Source organism: Octopus bimaculoides, chromosome 29, assembly GCF_046866305.1.
Source record: "Octopus bimaculoides isolate indiv1 chromosome 29, ASM4686630v1, whole genome shotgun sequence".
Taxonomy (NCBI): domain Eukaryota; kingdom Metazoa; phylum Mollusca; class Cephalopoda; order Octopoda; family Octopodidae; genus Octopus; species Octopus bimaculoides.
The window spans coordinates 16,347,909-16,372,022 of NC_142956.1; the positions used below are offsets into that span (position 1 = coordinate 16,347,909).

A 24,114-nucleotide genomic window follows, 5' to 3' on the forward strand; every position below is an offset into this window, starting at 1 on the left:
TAGAGAAGGAGGAGGAGGAGACTAAAGTCAATGACACTGCGTGGGGGGAGGTAAGAGTTAAGGAGGGAGTGAATTACCTAAAAATTGAGAGAGGCGGAGGAACAGAGAGGAAGTGAAAGTCGATAATATCGTCGGAGGGGTAAGAGTCAAGGAAGGAGTAAATTACAACTTGATATAGAGGGGTGGAAGGAGGATGAGGAGGCAAGTCATAGAAAGGGAGAGAGTTAAGTTGGAAGTAAATTCGAGAGTGATTGGGAGAGGAGAGCAAGAAAGAGAAGGTGAGAGTAAATAGTACTGTGAGAGGGGTGGGTGAGTTGCAGAGTAATATAGAGGGATAAGAAAAGGAGGAGGTAAGTTAACACAGAGGAATGAGTCAAGGGTTATATGCGTGATATAAAGAGGGGGAGAAGAAAGAAAAGGTGAAAGTCAATGAGACAGAGAAAGGCAAGGATTCAGTAGAAGTACGAAAAAGAGGGACACATATACACGCTGGCACAGATAAATAGGCATTTATACACACTTACAGAGATGAACAGACACACACACACATACAGTGAGTGAGATATACATACGCAGGTACAAATAAATACACAGAAAGACATACACAGAGAGAGAAAGAGAGGCAAAGATGTATTATAGACAGAAAGAGAGAGAAAGAAATATATTGTGAGGGAAAGCGGGAGAGAGAAGGGGAGGTTAATGAAATAGACGGAAGAAGAGAGAGCGAGAAGGAAAACTTAATGAAGTAGACGGAGGAAAAGAGATAGAAAGAGTAGAAGATTATAGCAAGCGAGAGTGATAGAGAGAGGATGTTTCAATGACTGAGGGTCGAAAGAGAGGCAAAGATATATTATAGAAAGAAAGAGAGAGAAAGAAATATATTGTGAAGGAAAGGGGGAGGTTAATGAAATAGACGGAAGAAGAGAGGGTGAGAAGGAAAACAATGAAGTCGACGGAGGAAAAGAGATAGAAAGAGTAGAAGATTATAGCAAGCGAGAGTGATAGAGAGAGGATGTTTCAATGACTGAGGGTCGAAAGAGAGGCAAAGATATATTATAGAAAGAAAGAGAGAGAAAGAAATATATTGTGAAGGAAAGGGGGAGGTTAATGAAATAAATGGAAGAAGAGAGAGTGAGAAGGAAAACAATGAAGTAGACGGAGGAAAAGAGATAGAAAGAGTAGAAGATTATAGCAAGCGAGAGTGATAGAGAGAGGATGTTTCAATGACTGAGGGGTAGAAAGAGAGGCAAAGATATATTATAGAAAGAAAGAGTAGAAGATTATAGCAAGCGAGAGTGATAGAGAGAGAGTATGTTTCAATGACTGAGGGTGAAACAAGGTAAAGAGTGTAAAGTGTGAGAGTCAGAATGGGGAATACAGACAGCAAACTGAATTTTAGAAAAGCTGTCATTCAACTGACTACAAAAACACAGGTATGTAGAGATTTACGGGTATATATATGGATATATATATATATATATATGTATTAAAGGATATATATGTGTGTGTGTATGACAGATGGGTATGGCAACATATATGTGTGGGTATATATATATATATATATATATATACCCCAATATATATGTTATATATTCTATATATGATACAATAGTTATAGAGGTGGCTGATGCGTGTTTGTACGCACAAACATGATAGGGTACCTTCTGTGTGTGTGTGTGTATATATATATATATATATATATATATATATATAAATAACACGTGTGTTAGAACGATGTATATTTACAGAGAACTATAGTTATATATGAGCATTGACACATTTACACGTGTGTATACGGATATATATATATATATATATATATATATATATCCGTATACACACGTGTAAATGTGTGAATACCCATATACATTATAGGCTAATATACACAAAGATATCTGCCTCACTGTCAAGACGGTCAATAAGCCTGCAAGAAATAGCAGCAGTGTCTCTCTGGAACCACACCCTGTTGTTTGTATAAAAGGGAAGATATTACAGAAGGTAGCCCTAGGTATACAATAAGCTGGGATGGTCACAGTTGGATGGGACACTTTGATTACAGATTTGCAATATCGTGACTAACCTGGTTCTAAACAATAGAGACTCGTATATCAATAGACTTGCAGAGATCTGTGTATATGTATGTATATATATATATATATATATATATATATATAGACTCAATAATAAGGTTGAAGTTAAGTATATATATATACAGTGCGTGTATATACACACATACATATACACGTACACAAGTATAAATATGTATAATGATATATATATATATATAACCATCCAGATTTCTGAGTACCTTAATTTTTTTCTATAATATAATTCCTGTACATCACCTCCAAACCTTCCAATATATATATATATATATATATATATACATATACACTGCTCCACATTTTAGTGTGCTGCTTTCGGATTTATGTTTTTACAAACGATATATATATATATGTATAAACATATATATATATATTTCTGCGCACACACAACTGCATATCTTTGTGTGTGTACATGTATGTTTGTGTATGTATATATATATATATATATATATATATATATATATATATATATAGATATATATATATATAGATGATTTTGTCATTTTCCTTTCTTCGCTCTCGAGTATATTATCTTCGGTTTTGGACTTATATTTTAATATGGAATATTTATGATAGATGAGATCGACTTTGTCTTTCATCCTTTCGGGGTTGATAAAATAAATTCTAGTTAAACACTGGGGATCGACGTAACCCTTCATCCAAATTGCTGGCTTTGTGCCAAAACTTGAATCGAATATCTAAGATAAATAGATCGATAGACTGATAAATAGATATACGTATGTATTGACTGTATGTATACATTGTCTGTTAATGGCTAGCAAACCGAAACTTCGAAGTCACTGTAAACATTGATTAATACGTATGTACTCTACATATGTCACTGTGTTAACACACACACACACAAAATTCTATATGTACACATAACTTCTCTGTTTCTTTCTACACACAGTATGATGCATTAAGATGTAAACATATTTTCGTACGTTTGTGTGTGGGTGGGTCAATGTATGAATGTGTAAATTGCCTGTATATATAGATATGTATATATATATATATATATATATATAACATACGTCTGTGTGTGTGTATTGCCTTTATATATTTGAGTGCATTTTGCGTATAGCTACATATGTTTATATTTATCGGGCGGGTAATATATGCATATGCTGTTGTGATGTGTGTCTACAAAAACAATATATATATATATATATATATATATATATATATATATGTGTGTGTGTGTGTGCTCGCGCCCACTCGTTTCCTCTATATAGATGTGTGCGTATATGTGTGTATACATAGACACACATCTGTGTACGATTATTATACGTGCGTTCAGGGCCGTCTTTTCATCTTTAGACGTCTGCAGTTTTTATTTATTAACAGAAACCCCACACCATATTTAAATTAAATACTGCCCCCTTCCGCCCACTGTGCAATTGCTTAGTAAACCCATGCCTTTTGACGGCGCTGTGTACGTCTCCAATTTAAACCCCATCATGGGACGTGAGAAGTCTTTACGACAGCCAGGAGCAAAGTGCAACCTGCAGGACTTCCTGAAAGGCACGCCAATGCAATATTATTATCCTGAATATTTTTAGTAGTGCGGCTCGTCTGCTGATGAGCCATATCTTATGCTGCCCGCTTCTTGGAAAAGGTTGCCCCTACCTGTTAAAGAGGTCACTGCACCTGCTAGAAATAACTACCGGACGTCCCTTGGAAGCACATTTTACTTTTGTGGGATGTAGTCTAGGGCATCTTTTATCTTGTTTTAGTCATTGGGTTGTGACCATACTGGGGCATCACCTCGAATGGTTGTAGTCGAGCAAATCGACCCCCAGTACTTTTTTTTTTTTTTTTCAAGTCTGGTACTTATTCGTTTGGTGACTTTCATCGCGCTGCTAAGTTATGAGGACATAAATAAACCAGCACCAGTTGTGAAACTGTGAGCGCGTGGGTGGGGCAAGCAAAGACACACACAAATATCATCATCATCATCATTTTTTCATGCTAGTATAGGTTGGATGTGAAGGCGTATGGCTCAGTGGTTAGAGCGTCGAGCTTACGATCGTGAGGTTGTGAGTTCGAATCCCGGACCGTGCTGCGTGTTGTGTTCTTGAGCAAGACACTTTATTTCACGTTGCTCCAGTTCACTCAGCTGTAGAAATGAGTTGCGACGTCACTGGTGCCAAGCTGTATCGGCCCCTTTGCCTTTCCCTTGGGTAACACCGGTGACGTGGAGAGGGGAGGCCGGTATGCATGGGCGACTGGTAGTCTTCCACAAAAAACAACCTTGCCCGGACTTGGGCTCGGGAGGGTAACTTTCTAGGTGCAATCCCATGGTCAGTAATGACCGAAGGAAGGTCTCAACAATGGGTTGGATGGTTTGATATGAACTGGCGAGCCAAAAGGATTTGCTAAGCTCCAAATGTCTATTTTGGCATGATTTCTACAGCTGGATATTCATCCTAATGCCAACCACTTTGCATCAACGCTTCTATAACTTCCCAATGCAAACCCATTTTTACCTCTTTGCCTTGTTACTTGCAGCGACTTCCGTCCAGGGTGGCTTCTCACAAATGCTGACCACATGTGACAGTCGGTTCTAATGTTCCAGCAACAAACTAATGCTTCTGCCAGTGGCTCAAAAATCCAGCTTGCAAATTTGACAAATACTTCACTGGATCCCAAGTCAGGGACTGACATGTAACACAAGGTGTTGGGTTCCTACTGGATTTTGCTGTACTGTGTGGAGGCGTAATGGCCCAGTGGTTAGGGCAGCGGACTCGCGGTCATAGGATCTCGGTTTCGATTCCCAGACCGGGCGTTGTGAGTGTTTATTGAGCGAAAACACCTAAAGCTCCATGAGGCTCCGGCAGGGGATGCTGGCGAACCCTGCTGTACTCTTTCACCACAACTTTCTCTCACTCTTACTTCCTGTTTCTGTTGTGCCTGTAATTCAAAGGGTCAGCCTTGTCACACTGTGTCACGCTGAATATCCCCGAGAACTACGTTAAGGGTACATGTGTCTGTGGAGTGCTCAGCCACTTGCACGTTAATTTCACGAGCAGGCTGTTCCGTTGATCGGATCAACTGGAACCCTCGACGCCGTAAGCGACAGAGTGTCAGAATTGCTGTACTGTGTTATGTTTCCATGATTGAAAGCCCTCCTCTCCCAAGTCTTTTGGTTTTGATGTACGACTGGAGAACTATCTTCACTCTTTACTCTTTTACTTGTTTCAGTCATTTGACTGCGGCCATGCTGGAGCACCGCCTTTAGTCGAGCAAATCGACCCCAAGACTTATTCTTTGTAAGCCTAGTACTTATTCTATCGGTCTCTTTTGCCGAACCGCTAAGTTACAGGGACGTAAACACACCAGCATCGGTTGTCAAGCGATGTTAGGGGGACAAACACCGACACACAAACACACATACATATACATATATACGACGGGCTTCTTTCAGTTTCCATCTACCAAATCCACTCACAAGGCTTTGGTCGGCCCGAGGCTATAGTAGAAGACACTTGCCCAATGTGCCACGCAGTGGGACTGAACCCGGAACCATGTGGTTGGTAAGCAAGCTACTTACCATACAGCCACTCCTGCGCCTTCTTGATTCTTGGCTATCTTTTCTGCCTCTCTCCAGTTGTATCCCTGCTTTTTCAGCTCTACCTCAGTGTCTTACATCCAGCTATTTTCAGGGTGTCCTCTCCTCCATCTCATGGATGTTGGTTGCAGCGAATGATAATCACCAGTGACCTGGTTGGCAAATCCCCTCCGATGGTTAACAATCAATGGTAGGATAACAATCCAGTACACCAAAAAGACACGGATAAAACAAATTGAAGACCTGAAGTCACAGCACTTCACCATGGATCAGAAAGCATGCAATAACATCATCACCAGAGTCTGTCATCCAGGGGCACCCATAGCAGCATATTAGTTGAGGAGACAGCCACCCACTCCAGTTGCCAAATAGGGCATAGGGCGGCGAGCTGGCAGAAACGTTAGCATGCCGGGCGAAATGCTTAGCGGAATTTCATCTGCCGCTACGTTCTGAGTTCAAATTCCGCCAAGGTCGACTTTACCTTTCATCCTTTCGGGGTCGATAAATAAAGTACCAGTTACGCACTGGGGTCGATGTAATTGACTTAATCCCTTTGTCTGTCCTTGTTTGTCCCCTCTATGTTTAGCCCCTTGTGGGCAATAAATAAATAAGATAGGGGTTTTATTTACATAAGTACTTAAAACAACTAACCAGAGCAAGGTATATGTTAGTCAGGAGAAGAGCAGTGTCCATCAACCTTCACAAGTGACAGCTGGTTGAGTTTGTACTTGCAGAATGACCACCTGACCCTTGGTTGCATGGTCTTGTTTTTGTTGCATGCATTCCTGCTCTGAAGGCGACTTTCATCCTTCCGTCCACTCACAAAGCATAAGAAACCATGTGAAGGTATATGAGCTCACATCTTTTTGGATTCTTTCACAGATTTGGATATTTTAAAGTTTTGTATATTGATTGGTATATTGATGTAATTTTTCAAGCTAAATCTCAATTTGAGATTCATTTATTACCAGAAAAACTTAGAAAAAAAATTTTACAGCGGTTCAAAATTTGATCATTTTTCATCCAATCAGAAAACAGGAATCAGACTGTGTGATAGCTAGACAGAAATAACACAGGCATAAAATGATATCACTCATTCAAACTTGAGCTGGTGATTGCAGTGGTTGAAGGTCTCACAGTCATGCAGTACAGCATCCTTGTTACAATGAAAACAAGGCAGACTACAGCTTTGGTTGTTACTATGGAAACAAGAGACCACTGTGAGATTTATGGTCATGTGTATAATTTTCATATCCTTGATTGTGAATATACGATCTTAATGGAGCAGGGTTAAAGCAATGTAATCACAGAAATAACTTCCAACAACCAACACAAGACTCCATCGCCTTCCCCTCCTCAAACAAGACATATTACTCTTTTTATAAGAGTTTGACGAGTCCATCTTGAAATCCCACAAGGATGTTAATGTCTATCATCACAACAATAATGGTGGCTTTTGATTGGCTAAAATCACCCCAAATTTTCAAACTTTAAAAGCTATTACCTTTTTATTTATCAATTTAAGGCAAAAATTAATCTAATTTAATTTTAATAACAGTCATCACTCATTAGTGTTGTGTTCTTCTGACTGAACAACTTTCAGTAAGTCTGGCTTTGCTCCCGTGGGCTGATGTAATACAGTTGAACATCCAACGCACAGAGCAACAGTTTAACCCTCTAGCATTTGAACCAGCCATATCCAGGCAAATTAATCTACCTATGTTATCTTTGAACCGGCCAGATCTGGTCTCTCACACTTAGCTCTACAATATTATTCTCAAAATAAACAATCATGTCATTGAAAAGCTCAAAGCTACAAGGTAAGGCATAACTAATTAATATCAATGGGAATAATTAAGCATTACATTTGACAAAGTAACCTAATTACTAAAGGGTTAAGCATGACTGAATACTGTGGTGATTTTATACCATTCCAGACATTTGGTATCCATAAAGTAACTATTTGGAGATTTGCTTGCTTCATGCTCTTGCTTGATGGGGCTGGGGGTCATCCGAGGTTACTGGTCCCAGAGACAATGCATAGAGGCCAGGTCCACCAGTGCTCTCAATCACTGGTGGTTCCGTACCATCCTCTCTGCAACCTCTAATGTAACATAAAAGTCTATTTTTACATTTCCTTCTTTCCTTTTCTAAGGACAATTGACAAGACAACATTTGACAAGTCTGTTAACCCCTTGGGGGTCGTTGGGGCAATGCAGCCATGCAGGGTATCTAGGGCAAGAAAGCCTGGTGGAGCCGATCCCTCTCCAGTCGGAACTCATTTCTACAGCTGAGTGGACTGGAGCAACATGAAATGAAGCATTTTGCTCAAGAACACAATGTATTGCCTGGTTCAGAGATCGAAACCACAATCTTATGGTCATGAATCCTACACCCTAACCACTAAGCCATGTGCCTCCACTAGGGGGACTCGTTTCTACAGCTGAATGGACTGGAACGAAGTGAAGTGTTTTGCTCAAGAACGCAATGCATTGCCTGGTCCAGGAATCGAAACCACAATCTTACAATCATGAGTCCAACACCCCTAACCACTAAGCCACGTGCCTCCGCACATATCCACTAATACTAACTACTATACTATACATTAGATAATGTAGTCCTAGATACACAATGTCTTTATATAAGAAAGGATGTTCACAGCTGGAACATCTCTGATTGTAGGTCTGGTAGATGAGGATTGACATGGAGCTACTAATACTAACTATTATAATATACATTAGATAATGTTGTCCTAGATACACTATACCTGAATAAAAGATGAGATGGTCACAGCTGGGACATCTTTGATCATAGGTCTACTGGATCAGGACTGACCTGGGGCTAAACAACGACCATAGCCATTAATAATAACTACAATACAACACATTAGGTAATGTCTTAGGTACACTTTGTGGTAACAGCTGGGACATATTTGATCATAGATCTGCTGGATTAAGGCTGACCTGGGGTTAAACAATAACTATATCCTCTAATATTAACTATTATACTTAGGGCAGTGAGCTGGCAGAACCATTAGCAGGCCAGGCAAATGCTTAGCTTAATAGTATTTCGTCTGTCTTCAAGTTCTGAGTTCAAATTCCTCCAAGGTCGACTTTGTCTTTAATCCCATTGGGGGTTGATGAAATAAGTACCAGTTGTGTACTGGGGTTGATGTATCTGACTCAACCTCACCCCCAAAATTGCTGGCCTTGTGCTAAATCATTATTAACTAGCCTCATTTGTCTCAAGCCCTTGGATGTCCTTAGCATTCAGGGCCCACGTCTCTCTTCATGTAGAATTGTTGTTTGTAGACGTGCATCTTACAACCTTCTTTTCACTCGGAGAGAGAGACCTTTGGTTGTGAACAGAGGTAAAAGCTGTCTGATTTTTGCTCTATCCTATTCTTATTCTAGCTATTACACTTTCTGTACCTCCTCCCCCACTACTAATTTGGTCCACTATGCAGCAGAAATTATCCACTACCTCTAAAGAATCTCCGGGGCATTTGACAAAATCAATTTCCCGAGTATCTGTAGCTTTTGTGGATCTTGTGCATCTTCCACATATGAACACTACTTTCAATGATTACCTTCCTATTATTCCACTGCACCTCTTGTGTGTCCATAGCTTACACTGAGTACACCATGTATGGAATTCCTTCACACACACACACACACAGAGCAAATGTAGACTGAGATACAGGGGTCCCAGACTGACAGGCAGAATTTCACATATATTATTATAGAACAGGGGCTTCTCAACCATTTCTTTTTTATGTATGGACCCCTTTGATTACTATTTTATTCTGGTGGTGCCCTATAGCTATTCGATGTTAAAAACTAGTTTTATATAGACAGCTCTTTCAAAATTCCTATTTTGTTTTTCACACATTAACCCTTTTGTTACAATATTTCTGTTGAGATGCTCTGTGTTTCTTTCAGTTAATTTTAAATATAACAAAGAATTCAGTAAAATAACTTAGTTATCATTAAGCTAGTGTTGGGAACATAAATTGTGACTGAGGTTTGGTGGAAGATTTTAAGTCAGAACTTTTGAAAACATTTGTACTACTGAGCCAGAGGCAGTTTCAGCTGGGTTGGTATCAAAAGGGTTAGGGTTAACTTGTGTAGGTTGAACTATGTTAAATGTTAGAGAATGAAACCTAGCTGTTTCTTGCAATACATATATCATCATCATCATTATCATCGTTTAACATCCGCTTTCCATGCCAGCATGGGTTGGACGATTTGACTGAGGACTGTTGAACCAGATGGCTATACCAGGCTCCAATCTGATTTGGCAGAGTTTCTACAGCTGGATGCCCTTCCTAACGCCAACCACTCCGAGAGTGTAGTGGGTGCTTTTACATGCCACTGGCACGAAGGTCAGTCAGGAGGTGCTGGCAACGGCCACGCTTGAAATGGTGTATTTTACGTGCCAAAATTTTTTCAGGGGTCCTTAAAATGCTATTGTGAATTCTCAATTTACTATTTTGTTGTGTTGACCCCACAAAATCTTATACAGACCCTCAGGGGCCATATGGATACCAATTGAGAGCCGATGTAATAAAAGATGAGACGGTCCTTTATTTTACTGCTCTTTGTCAGATTTTGTCTTTTATCCTGTGGTGGCACCCAAAAATCACCCCCCCCTCACCTGAAGGGGCTCAGTGGGGTTGCCAGTTTAGTATACATGGTTTGACACGCCTACACACACATTATATATGAACAAGCATATATGTCCCACCCTCCTTCCATTCACTTCACATCCTACATCTGTCGCTGAATATAAACATCTGTTGCTCAAAACAGACTCCTGTGGTTCAAAATAAACAAACTATTCGTCAGAATTGTTCAACACTTCCACCATTAATTTCTCTTTCAGTTAACATTTGGTATCCACAAACACACACTCATGCATACATACACATACATACACACACTCAAACACATTCATTCTGTCTCTCTCCCTTGCTTTCTGTATGTAGTTTAATAGTATATTAATAGTATATATTTGTATTTTGTATTGTATTTTATGTCTCTATTTTTGTATGATTACATGGTTTGAGCTCTACATTACAGTTTTGAGAATTTTGTATTTATTAAATACAGTTATGCTTATAGATATATTGGGAAATGTGTGTAGATATGTATGTGTGTATGTATGCATCTGTGTGTGTGTGTGTGTGTATGTATGTCTTCTACAATACCCTTCGAGTAAACCAAAGCCTTGTGAGTGGATTTGGTAGACAGAAACTGAAAGAAGCCCATCTTGAAGTTTGTCAATAGCCAGATGGAGGAGATGTCTTCCTGGGGCTACAAGCTACAGTAGCATCAACCCTTAAGGGTCAGCCACATTTAGGTGGCAAATATACTTCACGTTGTTGTGCTGCTACTGTTTATACATCGTTCAGAGATTTATTATTGCTTGTTTACAATTTTTTGAGATCAGTGAATTTTCGTCACTGCAAAAAGGATATATGTATTTGCACTGGGAGCCCTTTGCATCGAAGATTGGTGATTGTCATGCGCTGACGAAGGCTAAATACCCAGAAACCTGGGTCTGTGTGTATCACGTCAGATCGACGATGGGAAGGATGACTTCCCTTTGCAAATACCAACAGGGCACAGAAAGTGTGTCAATAGCCAGCTGGAGGAGATGTTCTCCTGGGGCTACAAGCTACAGTAGCATTCGCCCTTAGTGGTTAGCTGCATTTAAGTGGCAAATATACTTCACAATGTCGTGCTGTTACTGTTTATACCTTGTTCAGAGATTTATTATTGCTTGGTTCCACTTTTTTGAGATATCGGTGATTGTCATATATATATATATATATATATATATATATTTGCATTACCGAGTGCAATAAATGGGTGCGGGTAAAACGAAATTTTACCTTTAATTTATATAGCAATAAGAAAATGGAAGGGGAACATGTGGTACTCATCAACTTGCAGACATTGTATTATGTCAATTTGCCTGTTTATTTTTCAACTAAGAGGACAGGACAATAAAAACAATATACAAACACATATGACATATGTCATATCAGTAATGTCTTGTCCTCTTAGTTGAAAAATAAACAGGTAAATTGACATAATAATACAATGTCTGCAAGTTGATGAGTACCACATATTCCCCTCCATTTTCTTATATATATATAAATTTTTTTTTTTTTTTTTTATTACTGAGAACATATTTCTTTCGTGGTTAGATGATTCGGCATCTATTTCTAGCATATAGGGATCCACATTTGCTGGTCATTCCTCTTATTTTTGTATGTAATATATATATATATATATATATATATATATATATTAATAATAGAAATATGTTAAAAAAACAAAATAGAAACTACCCGTGGAAATGTAAGGGGAAAGTAAGCAGAAAAATAAGAAAAAATGCACATTGAAAATCAAAAAGAAGGTAAGGCTTTTTATGAAAAGTAACGATATATATACATATATACAATTAGATGAACTGAGGTAGGAATAAAAGTAATAAAAGTCATTATTGTGAGTTTCGTAATAATACTAGTCATTGCTTTGAGTATACACCGAATTCTGAACGGTGTCAAGTCTATTAGTCCCTTAGTAAAAAGATTATGTGTAAGGGAGGTAAGTAGTTCTGGATTTGGTGCATATATATATATAGCAATATGTACAAATGTATTTATTTATATTACACCATTTCGAGCGTGGCCGTTGCCAGTATCGCCTGACTGGCCTTCGTGCAGGTGACAAGTAAAAGCACCTACTACACTCTCTGAGTGGTTGGCGTTAGGAAGGGCATCCAGCTGTAGAAACTCTGCCAAATTTAGATTGGAGCTTGGTGCAGCCATCCGGTTTCACCAGTCCTCAGTCAAATCGTCCAACCCATGCTAGCATGGAAAGCGGACGTTAAACGATGATGATGATGATGATGATGCCTGTATTTATATATGCACATATATATATATATATGTATTGTGTGTCTGTGTATTTCAGCCAATTGAAGCTAATGATGAGGCGTTCTGGGAGCAGTTCTGGTCAGACAGTGTCACTACAGTTCAGGATGTTTTCACTCTCATCCCCGCCGCTGAGATCCGAGCTCTACGTGAAGAATCTCCTTCTAACTTGGCCACCCTTTGCTACAAAGCTGTGGAAAAGTTAGTTGTTGCTGCAGACTGTGGATGCCCTTCACAGAAAGATCAACAAACAGGTGAGTCACCATCTCAATTATTGGTAAATATATATACTTAAGGATAACATATAGGCGTAGGAGTGGCTGTGTGGTAAGTAGCTTGCTTACCAACCACATGGTCCCGGGTTCAGTCCCACTGCGTGGCATCTTGGGCAAATGTCTTCTACTATAGCCTCGGGCCGACCAAAGCCTTGTGAGTGGATTTGGTAGACGGAAACTGAAAGAAGCCCGTCGTATGTATGTATATATATATATATGTATGTGTGTATGTGTTTGTGTCTGTGTTTGTCCCCCCAACATCGCTTGACAACCGATGCTGGTGTGTTTATATGCCCGTAACTTAGCGGTTCGGCAATAGAGACCGATAGAATAAGTACTAGGCTTCTAAAAGAATAAGTCCTGGGGTCGATTTGCTCGACTAAAGGCGGTGCTCCAGCATGGCCACAGTCAAAGGACTGAAACAAGTAAAAGAGAGTAAAAGAGTATATATGTATCCTTTAGGATATGTGTGTGTGTGTGCATGCATGTAAGTATGTTGTTGTTGTTGGCACTCCGTTGCTTACGACGTCGAGGGTTCCAGTTGATCCGATCAACGGAACAGCCTGCTCATGAAATTAACATGCAAGTGGCTGAGCACTCCACAGACAAGTGTACCCTTAACGTAGTTCTCGGGGATATTCAGCGTGACACAATGTGACAAGGCTGACCCTTTGAATTACAGGCACAACAGAAGCAGGAAGTAAGAGTGAGAGAAAGTTGTGGTGGAAGAGTACAGCAGGGTTCGCCACCATCCCCTGCCGGAACCTCATGAAGCTTTAGGTGTTTTCGCTCAATAAACACTCACAATGCCGGTCTGGGAATCGAAACCACGATCCTATGACCGCGAGTCCATTGCCCTAACCACTGAGCCATTGCGCCTCCACGCACGTAAGTATATATGTATGTATATCTACATATATAAAACTGAGAATGTGTCTGTCTGTATTGTCCGTATGTGTGCATCACTAAAACTCCAGAGCTACCCAACAGATTTCATTCAAATTTTACACATGCCTTAATTAGGGTCCATGCAGTGTCAGGGGCCCCAAAAATTTTCAACTTCTTGCCCAATGCAAGCCTGGGGCAATCACTTATCTCTTACACTGTTTTTGTGTTGTGTCAAAAGTGAAACAATAACATCTCTATTAATACTTTCACTATTATATAGCTTCAATTTCGTTTACTTATATTGTGTATCTATATGTATTAGTTTTATTTCTATTACTTTCAATATGTATTATATATGTGTGTATATATATATATATATATATATATATATATATATATATATATATATGTATGTATATATATGTATATGTATATGTGTATATATATTTATATATATATGTATATATACATATATATGTGTGTAGAAAGAAGACTGTCATATATATATGTATATTTGTCTGTGTCTGTGTCTGTACTCCCACCATTTGCTTGACGACTGATGTTGCTGTGTTTACGTCCCCATAACTTAGCAGTTCGGCAAAAGACACTGATAGAATAAGTACTAGGCTTACAAAGAATAAATCCTGGGGTCGATTTTTTTCGACCAAAGCTGGTGCTCCAGCATGGCCACAATCACATGACTGAAACAAGTAAAACAATAAAAAAAACTACACCATTTTAATCCCGAGCAAGGCCGAGTATCTCTGCTAGTATATATATATGTATGTGTATGTGCTTACCAACCACATGGTCCCGGGTTCAGTCCCACTGCGTGGCACCTTGGGCAAATGTCTTCTACTATAGCCTCGGGCCGACCAAAGCCTTGTGAGTGGATTTGGGAGACGGAAACTGAAAGAAGCCCGTCGTATATATATATGTATATATATATATATATATATATGTGTGTGTGTGTGTGTGTGTATATGTTTGTGTCTGTGTTTGTCCCCCCAACATCGCTTGACAACCGATGCTGGTGTGTTTATGTTCCTGTAACTTAGCGGTTCGGCAAAAGAGACCGATAGAATAAGTACTAGGCTTACAAAGAATAAGTCCTGGGGTCGATTTGCTCGACTAAAGGCGGTGCTCCAGCATGGCCGCAGTCAAATGACTGAAACAAGTAAAAGAGTAAAAGAGTAAGAGTATATAAATTTGACATTATTATTGTTATTATTATTAGCACTATTATTATTATTATGTAAAACTGCATTATTGTGTGTTTAATCTTTCTCTCACTTCTCTCTCCCCTACATTCTTCCTTCGCCAAATCTATCTGACTCTACCCAGTATTAAACTGTGTACGCCTGTTGTCTCGGATTTTACCCTATATCTTTGAAGACCCTGACTGGCGTGGCTTCTTCTGGTCCACATTACCCGGTCAAGTGGACGAGGTAAGTCAAATTGTTCTTTTGTTACATAGCTTGAGGTCAATCCCATTGCGTAGCACCTTCATTGCTTGAGTGTCTTCTGGCATGTATATATATATATATATATATATATAGATATATATACACAAAAATAAGAGGAATGACCAGCAAAAGTGGACTCCTATATGCTAGAAATAGATGCCAAATCATCTAACCACAAAAAATATGTTCTCAGTGAAAATTTATCGACACAACCGGCAAATCAGCAGCAAAAATCCACCAACTGCAGAGCCACTTCAATCTGGCACACTGTGTCCGGAAGTGGCTCTGCAGTTGGTGGATTTTGGCAGCTAATTTGCCGGTTGTGTCGATAAATTTTTACTGAGAACATATTTTTTGTGGTTAGATGATTTGGCATCTATTTCTAGCATATAGGAGTCCACTTTTGCTGGTCATTCCTCTTATTTTTGTATGTAATATAATTTTAATCTTCGGATTTTTTTAATATGCTAGACCACTGCTTTTAATTGATTAATATCAATTTCTACCCTCATTAATTAATTTTATATATATATATATATATATATATATACATACATACATACATACATACATACATACATACATACATACATACATACATACATACATATATAGACACAGGTTTGGTTATGTGGTTAAGAAGCTTGCTTCCCAACCATGTTGACTTGGGTTCAGTCCCACTGTATGGAACCTTGGGCAAGCGTCTCTGATTTAGTCCTGGGCCAAATTAAGGCTTGTGAATGGATGCCATAGATGGAAATTGGAAGAAGCCTGTTTTATATATACATATATATATGTGCGCAGGTGTGGCTGTGTGGTAAGAAGCTTGCTTCAAAACCACATGATGCTGGATTCAGTTTCAATGTGTGGAACCTTGGGAAGGTGCCTTCTACTATAGCTTTGGGTTGACCAAAGCCTTGTGAGTGGATTTGGTAAACAGAAACTGAAAGAAACTCATCGTATATATGTATATATGTACCTGTGTGTGTGTGTGTGTGTGTGTTTATTCCCCTCACTTGACAACAAGTGCTGATATGTTTTCATCCATGTAACTTCGCAGTTCAGAAAAAGAGAATGGTAGAAAAATTACCAGGTTATAAAAATTTAAGTCTTGGGGTAGATACATTTGACTAACATTTCTTCAATGCAGTGCTTCAGCATGGCCACAATCTAATGACTGCAACAAATAAAACATAAAAGAAAAGATATAGCACTTGTGCTGGTGCCACATAGAAAGCACCCAGTACACTCTGTAAAGTGGTTGGTGTTAGGAAGGGCATCCAGCCGTAGAAACTCTGCCAAAACAAACAATGGAACCTGGTGTGGCTCCTGGCCTTGTCAGCTCCTGTCAAACTGTCCAACCCATGCCAGCATGGAAATAAAAATATCTCTTACTTGATTGAGGGTTGGCAACAGGAGAAGCATCCAGCCATAAAATCCTGCTTCAAATAATTCCTTGTCCAACTTTTGCCAGCATAAAAAAATGCATGATAAATGAATGAATGAATGAATGAATGAATGAATTAGTACTTTAGTCTTTAATCTTCAATAACAATTGTATTTTGGTCCCTCTATAATACTTGTTCTATTTTTCTTTTTTAGCATGACAATCCACCATTGGCTCAGTCTCTGCTTAATGCAATTGCGGTGAGTATAGCTTTTTTTTTTTATTTGGGTGAGGGTCATTGAAAATCAACTGGTTGGTCTGTTCTGGAGAGGAAATTTGTCAATTTGTCCTGTGGCTAAGGATTGTTTACAGAAATCTTTGCCCTGATGTTGCTACTGCAGAAATGAGAATTGCTAGTTCATGACAAACTCTAGAGTAGGGATTCCAGCTTTGAGTACCTGTACTCACTGAGCGGTTGAATAACATCTCAGTAAGTGCAACAAAGATGAAATATATACATTATATTCAAAATATAAACAATAATAAACTAACAGTAAGATGGAAAATAATTTTTATTTTTTTATACTTCCACTCGAGCTCTAAGGATTTTCGAGCGAGATCATTGCCAGTGCCCCTGGATTGACTCTTGTGTGGGTGGCACATAAAATACACCATTTTGAGCGTGGCCGTTGCCAGTACCACCTGACTGGCCTTCGTGCGGGTGACACATAAAAGCACCCACTACACTCTCTGAGTGGTTGGCATTAGGAAGGGCATCCAGCTGTAGAAACTCTGCCAAATCAGATTGGAGCCTGGTGTAGCCATCTGGTTTCACCAGTCCTCAGTCAAATCGTCCAACCCATGCCAGCATGGAAAGCGGACGTTAAACGATGATGATGATGATGACTACCATGTTGAATTGCTGTTTGTATGCAAATATTAAGATATTTGAATAATTTAAAGTGTTCTGAAATCCGTGAGTTATGTTCTTTCTGAATGAAACCTAAAACACCATTTTAAATTTCGCACCATGTTAATGGCCTTTCCCATGCACCATGTGTTCCTAAAGCTGCTTTTATCTCTATTTCAACTCAGGATTTGCTGTTTTGCCCAGACTTTACTGTAGCCTCAAGCAGAAAATCTGGACCGGTAAGTGATTGCTGCTGCTACTACTACTACTGCTACTACTACTACCCCCCCCCCCCATAGTCCTGTTTATATTACATGCTTTCACTACTACTACTACTACTATTACTATTACTACTACCTCACATAGTCCTGTTTATATTACATGCTTTCACTACTACTACTACTATTACTACTACCCCCATAGTCCTGTTTATATTACATGCTTTCACTACTACTACTACTACTACTACTACTACTACTACTGCTATTACTACTACCCCCCATAGTCCTGTTTATATTACATGCTTTCACTACTACTACTACTACTACTGCTATTATTACTACCCCCCCCATAGTCCTGTTTATATTACATGCTTTCACTACTACTACTACTACTACTACTACTGCTATTACTACTACCCCCCATAGTCCTGTTTATATTACATGCTTTCACTACTACTACTACTACTACTACTATTACTACTACCTCACATAGTCCTGTTTATAATACATGCTTTCACTACTACTACTACTACTGCTATTACTACTACCTCACATAGTCCTGTTTATATTACATGCTTTCACTACTACTACTACTACTACTACTACTGCTATTATTACTACCCCCCATAGTCCTGTTTATATTACATGCTTTCGCTGCACTACTGAGTGCAGCTCTGTATTCATGTGCAGTATTCTTTGTTGTAATTTTTGCTGTATTGAAGGTACCTTACATAATATTTGTGTGGTACCTAGCAGGGTTGTTTTCTCTATGCTATACATATTTGTAAGTAATGGGGTTTCAGTTAGGAATTTATCTGCATGTTCTTTCCAAATCATTTCCAATGTACCTATTATTATTATTGAGTGAGAGAGCAGTGCATGCTATCAAAGTGACACTAGGGTACAAACATACAAAGCCCAATATATCTATCATGACTACCCGTCTGATAAGAGTACACCACGCACATGCATCACAACTGTATGTGCATGACATGGTGATCTCAAATCAAGATAAACAGTGCATGACCTTGCAGGTGGGGCCCTGTTAGAATTTTCTTCATGTCAAGTAGCCCATCCCACTCAGAAGGTCCTTGAATAAGGTTTGTTTAAGGATGATGTATGAAACACCCATGTTTCCAAAGGTGAATTATTCAAACCCCGAAGAATTCCTCTCAACCCATGGCTATGATGCTCCTCCACTACTTCTGCTTGTGATTGGAGATGCACATATCATCAGCCACCAAGGGACATGCTCAACTGGTTACGGTTTATACCAAGACAAAGCATGTACATGATAACACTTCCAATTAGTTATGACCAGAAGCCATGAGAGCCACTGCCTTGTACTACATCAGGGCATTTATTATTATTATTATTATGTAAGAGATTTACCCTGCCTCCTCTGAAATTGCTGGCTAATACTTAAAACAATTATTATTATTATTATTATTATTATTCAGTAGTTTTATTTTTATAACGTGCTTTCACTTCACTACCGAGCGCAGCTCTGTGTGCCTTGGGTATGTGCTGTGGTTTGCTGTGGTGCTCTTATGTTTACTGTATTGAAAGTGTTTTGCGTAGGATGTGTGCAGTACCCAGTAGTGCAATTTTCTGTATGTTATATATATTTGTATGTCCTATTATTATTATTATTATTATTATTATTATTATTTATGCTAGTAGAATTGTTAGCACACCAGGCAAAATGCTTAGATGCATTTTGTTTGATTTTATGGTCTGAGTTCAAATTCTGCCAAGGTCGATTTTACCTTTTTCATCCTTTTGGGGTCAATAAATTAAGTACCAGTGAAATACCGGTGTTGATGTAATCGACTAGTCCCCTCCCCACAAATTTCAGGCCTTGAGCCTTTAGTAGAAAGGATCATTATTATCATCATCATCATCATCATTATTATTATCATTATTATTATTATTTCTTTACTAGGACAACCCAGAGGACATGCACAGTATCGACAGTTGTGAGTACATCTGGGAGAAGGGCGTTGGCTTTGCCCACTCCCCACCACACAATATCACACATGACCAGAGCAGAACTGAACTCCTGAAGCTGCTTCTCACATGCTTCTCAGAAACCATGTACTTACCACCAATAGGTAAGTGTCTGTCTGTTTGTCTGACTGCCAACCCGCTCACCTACCTACCATCCACCCGCCCATATACTGTACATTAGTTCAGTGGTTCCCAAACATTTTCAGGCTGCTGCCCCCTTGACCACATTCCTAGTGCCCCCACTTATAGCAACTGTATTTCACAAATAAAACTTAACCTAATGAACCCATTATTTTGTTATTTTCACATGAGTCGCTACCCCATTATCACCCCCACTTTTCTTCAATGCTCCCTTGGAACTTTCCACTACCCCCAGGTGGGCAATACCACACACTTTGGGAACCACTGCATACTGTATGGTAAGCGACGGAGTGCCAACAAAACAAATTTTCCTCTACCTACCACCACGGTTTGTTTTTTTTATGGTGTCACTCATACTACTTCTTTTTCTCCAGCTGACGCTCACAATCAACCAAACCAGTGGATACAGTATTTTACCTCTACAGAGAATCGGTAAGTTTATCACTGTTGTTGTCATTATTATTATTATTATTATTATTATTATTATTATTATAGTTTACTTCTCAGAGCTCTTGATTTTACTTACTCTGGTTAATTCTGTGAGAGTAGACCACAACCTGTTGTCAAGGATCTCACAGGGTCTCTTTTCACAATTCTTTAAAAACCCAAGTATCTCAATCTCAAAATCCTCTCTGTCTCCAATAGAGTAGTTTTTTGAGCATATTATTATTATTATTATTATTACTGACCGAGACCTTTGGAAATGTGCTGTGCGTGAGAAGACCCAGCAAGCCAAGTGAGATCGTTGCCAGTGCCCCTGGACTGGCTCTTGTGCGGGTGGCACATAAGATGTACCATCATGAGCGTGACCGTTGCCAGTACCGCCTGACTGGCCTTTGTAGGGTTTTCGAGCGAGATCGTTGCCAGTGCCCCTGGACTGGCTCTTGTGCGGGTGGCATGTAAAAGACACCATTTCGAGCGTGGCCGTTTTCGTGCGGGTGACACGTAAAAGCACCCATTACACTCAGAGTGTTTGGCATTAGGAAGGGCATCCAGCTGTAGAAACTCTGCCAAATCAGATTGGAGCCTGGTGTAGCCATCTGGTTTCACCAGTCCTCAGTCAAATCGTCCAACCCATGCTAGCATGGAAAGCGGACGTTAAACGATGATGATGATGATGAGTAAGAGAGCAGTGCATGCCATCAAAGTGACACTGGGGTACAAATATTTGTTGTTGTTGGCACTCCGTCGCTTACGACTTTGAGAGTTCTAGTCGATCCGATCAACGGAACAGCCTGCTCATGAAATTAATGTGCAAGTGGCTGAGCACTCCACAGACACGTGTACCCTTAACGTAGTTCTCGGGGAGATTCAGCGTGACATAGTGTGACAAGGCTGACCCTTTGAATTACAGGCACAACAGAAACAGGAAGTAAGAATGAGAGAAAGATGTGGTGAAATAGTACAGCACCGTCCCCTGCCGGATCCTTGTGGAGCTTTAGGTGTTTTCGCTCAATAAACACTCACAATGCTCGGTCTGGGAATTCATGACCGCGAGTCCGCTGCCCTAAACACTGGGCCATTGCACCTCCACGGTACAAATATATGAAGCCCAATATACACATCATGATTACCCGTCTGATAAGGGTACACCAGGCACATGCATCACAACTATATGTGTGCTACATGGTAATCTTATATCAAGATAAACAGCGCATAACCTCACAGGTGGGGGCCCAGTTAGAATTTTCTTCAGGTCGAGTAGTCCATCCTGCTCAAAAGGTCACTGAATAAGGGTTGTTTAAGGGTGCTGAATGAAAAACCCATGTTTCCAAAGGTGAATTATCCAAACCCCAACGAATTCCTCTATGATGCTCTCCCACTACTTCTGCTCATGATCAGAGATGCGCATATCGTCAGCCACCAAGGGACATGCTCAAGTTGTTAAGGTAAAGCAACTGTGGTATTAAGCAGAATATTTGCTGTAGCCCATCTTTTATACCAAGACAAAACAATGTACATGATAACACTTCCAATCAGTTAAGATCAAAAGCCATGAGAGCCAGTGCCTCGGGATTGTGTGTGCTGGTGCCACATATAAAAGTAACCATGTTGGTGCCATGTAAAGGCATCTGTGCCAGTGTTGTGTAACAGCACCCAGCTCACTCTGTACCTTGGTTGGCATTAGGAAAGGCATCCAGCCATAGAAACCATGCCAAAACAGACATGGAGGTTGGGTAGCTCTTCAAGTGGCCAGCTCCTGTCAAACCGTCCAACCCATACCAGCATGGAAAAGGGACGTTTGATGGTGATGATGATTAAGGCAGCAAGCTGGCTGAATTGTTAACATGCTGGGGAAAATGTTTAGCAGCATTTCATCCATCTTTACATTCTGAGTTCAAATTCTGCCAAGGTTGACTTTTCCTTTCATCCTTTCAGGGTCGATAAAATAAGTACCATTGAAACACTGGGACTGGTGTAATTGACTTATCCCGCTCTTGAAATTGCTGGCCTTGTGCCAAAATTTGAAACCATTATTATTATTATTATTATTATTATTATTATTATAAGGGGGCAAGCTGGCAGAATTGTTGGCATACTGGATAAATTGCTAAGTGGCATTTCTTGAAACCCTGATGTTCTGATGTTCACTTTACTTTTCCTCCCTTTGGGGCTGATAAAATAAGTACCAGTTGAGCACTGGGGTTGATGTAATCGACTAATCCCCTTCTGCAACATGTCAGGCTTTGTGCCTATAGTAGAAAGGATTATCCTTATTATGTCTACAACAGGTGCAGACATGACTGTGATGGTGAATCAAAGCCTTACAAATTAATTTGATTAACAAAAACTGTGCTGAAGCTCATTGTATATAACTGTGTGTGTGAGTGCATTTGATTCCCACTGCATCTCTGACAACTGGTGTTGATTTGTAACTTATTGGTTCATCAAAAGGAGATTAAGTTCCAAACTTCAAAAGAAAGTATTGAGAGAGATTTGATTGACTGAACCCATGTGCTGTACCATGGCCACAATTTAACGACAGAAATTGGTGAAAGAATGTCAAATGAGTTTCTGATGCATTACAAGGTACACATCCGTACTCTTGATGCATATGCAATATGCCTTTGAGAGGTAGTTACAAGAAAATAGACAGAGAGAGGAGACAGCATGCCTGTGGGTTAGAGGCTGGAGTGTGTCTGAGTGGTTTAATGCCAAGAGGAAGAGAGGCCATTATAGAAAAGACAGAGAGAGGAGACAGCATGCCTGTGAGTTAGAGGCTGGAGTGTGTCTGTGAGTGGGTTAATGCCAAGAGAAAGAGAGGCCATTCTAGAAGTAACAGAAAAGACAGAGAGAGGAGACAGCATGTCTGTGGATCAGAGGGTGGAGTGTGTCTGAGTGAACTTAAACCATAAAGGAAGTGACATAATTTACTATCACAATGTATTTCGTTTGATGCTCTACTAATTCTACTGACCCACAGTCTTAAAATTTTCAATCTCTCTTTTTTCACTGTTTTTCAGCCATGCTCTGCCGCTTTTCACCTCCATGTTAAATGTAGTCTGTGCCTACGACCCTGTTGGGTATGGAGTGCCCTACAACCACCTGATGTTCACTGATTCTCGTGAACCACTTGTTGAGATGGCCCTCCAGGTCCTCTGTGTCACCTTGGAGAATGATTCTGACTCCAACAGGAATATATCAGTGGATGGCACCAGTGCTGGAAGTACCGCCATGGAACAAAACACTGATGTAAGTATTTGCTAATTACTGAGCTAATTTGTATGCGCATATATATATATATGTGTGTGTGTATATATGCATATATAACACAAAAACCGTTAGATTCACTTCAACATTTGAATTTAATTTGTCAAAATATTTTCGTCGCTTTAAGACCGCGACCTGTTCACTGACAAAGAGATGCAGCACAGAATTTTGTCAGTGAACAGGTCGCAATCTCAAAGCGACGAAAATATTTTGACAAATTAAATTTAAATGTTGAAGTGAATCTAACAGTTTTTGTGTGTTATTTTAAATGGCTTATAAACACCTTCCACGCTGTAATTGTCTATATATGTATATATATATATATATATATATATATATATATATATATATAAATGAAATATTCAAACACTGAGATTTGAAGTTAGATGTCACTACTGTTCATATCATCTGTTGATAAATTCAAAATTTGATGATATCACCAGTAGTAGCATGGGTGGAACGCAGTTATATATATATATATAT

The 24,114-nt window shown here is 39.4% G+C and overlaps 1 protein-coding gene across 1 annotated transcript in view; it reads left to right on the forward strand.

Annotated features, from left to right (window-relative positions):
* The first annotated feature begins 1,151 nt into the window (after window positions 1–1,151).
* LOC106882504 (protein HID1) overlaps window positions 1,152–24,114 on the forward strand; it is a 36,499-nt gene continuing 13,536 nt past the window's right edge. Inside the window, exons 1-8 of the mRNA XM_089344872.1 lie at window positions 1,152–1,433; window positions 12,663–12,876; window positions 15,130–15,233; window positions 16,854–16,898; window positions 17,734–17,787; window positions 19,715–19,883; window positions 20,295–20,352; window positions 23,385–23,613. Coding sequence (XP_089200998.1) covers window positions 1,368–1,433; window positions 12,663–12,876; window positions 15,130–15,233; window positions 16,854–16,898; window positions 17,734–17,787; window positions 19,715–19,883; window positions 20,295–20,352; window positions 23,385–23,613 — 939 coding nt within the window. The 5' untranslated portion in view covers window positions 1,152–1,367. The remainder of the gene's footprint in view (window positions 1,434–12,662; window positions 12,877–15,129; window positions 15,234–16,853; window positions 16,899–17,733; window positions 17,788–19,714; window positions 19,884–20,294; window positions 20,353–23,384; window positions 23,614–24,114) is intronic.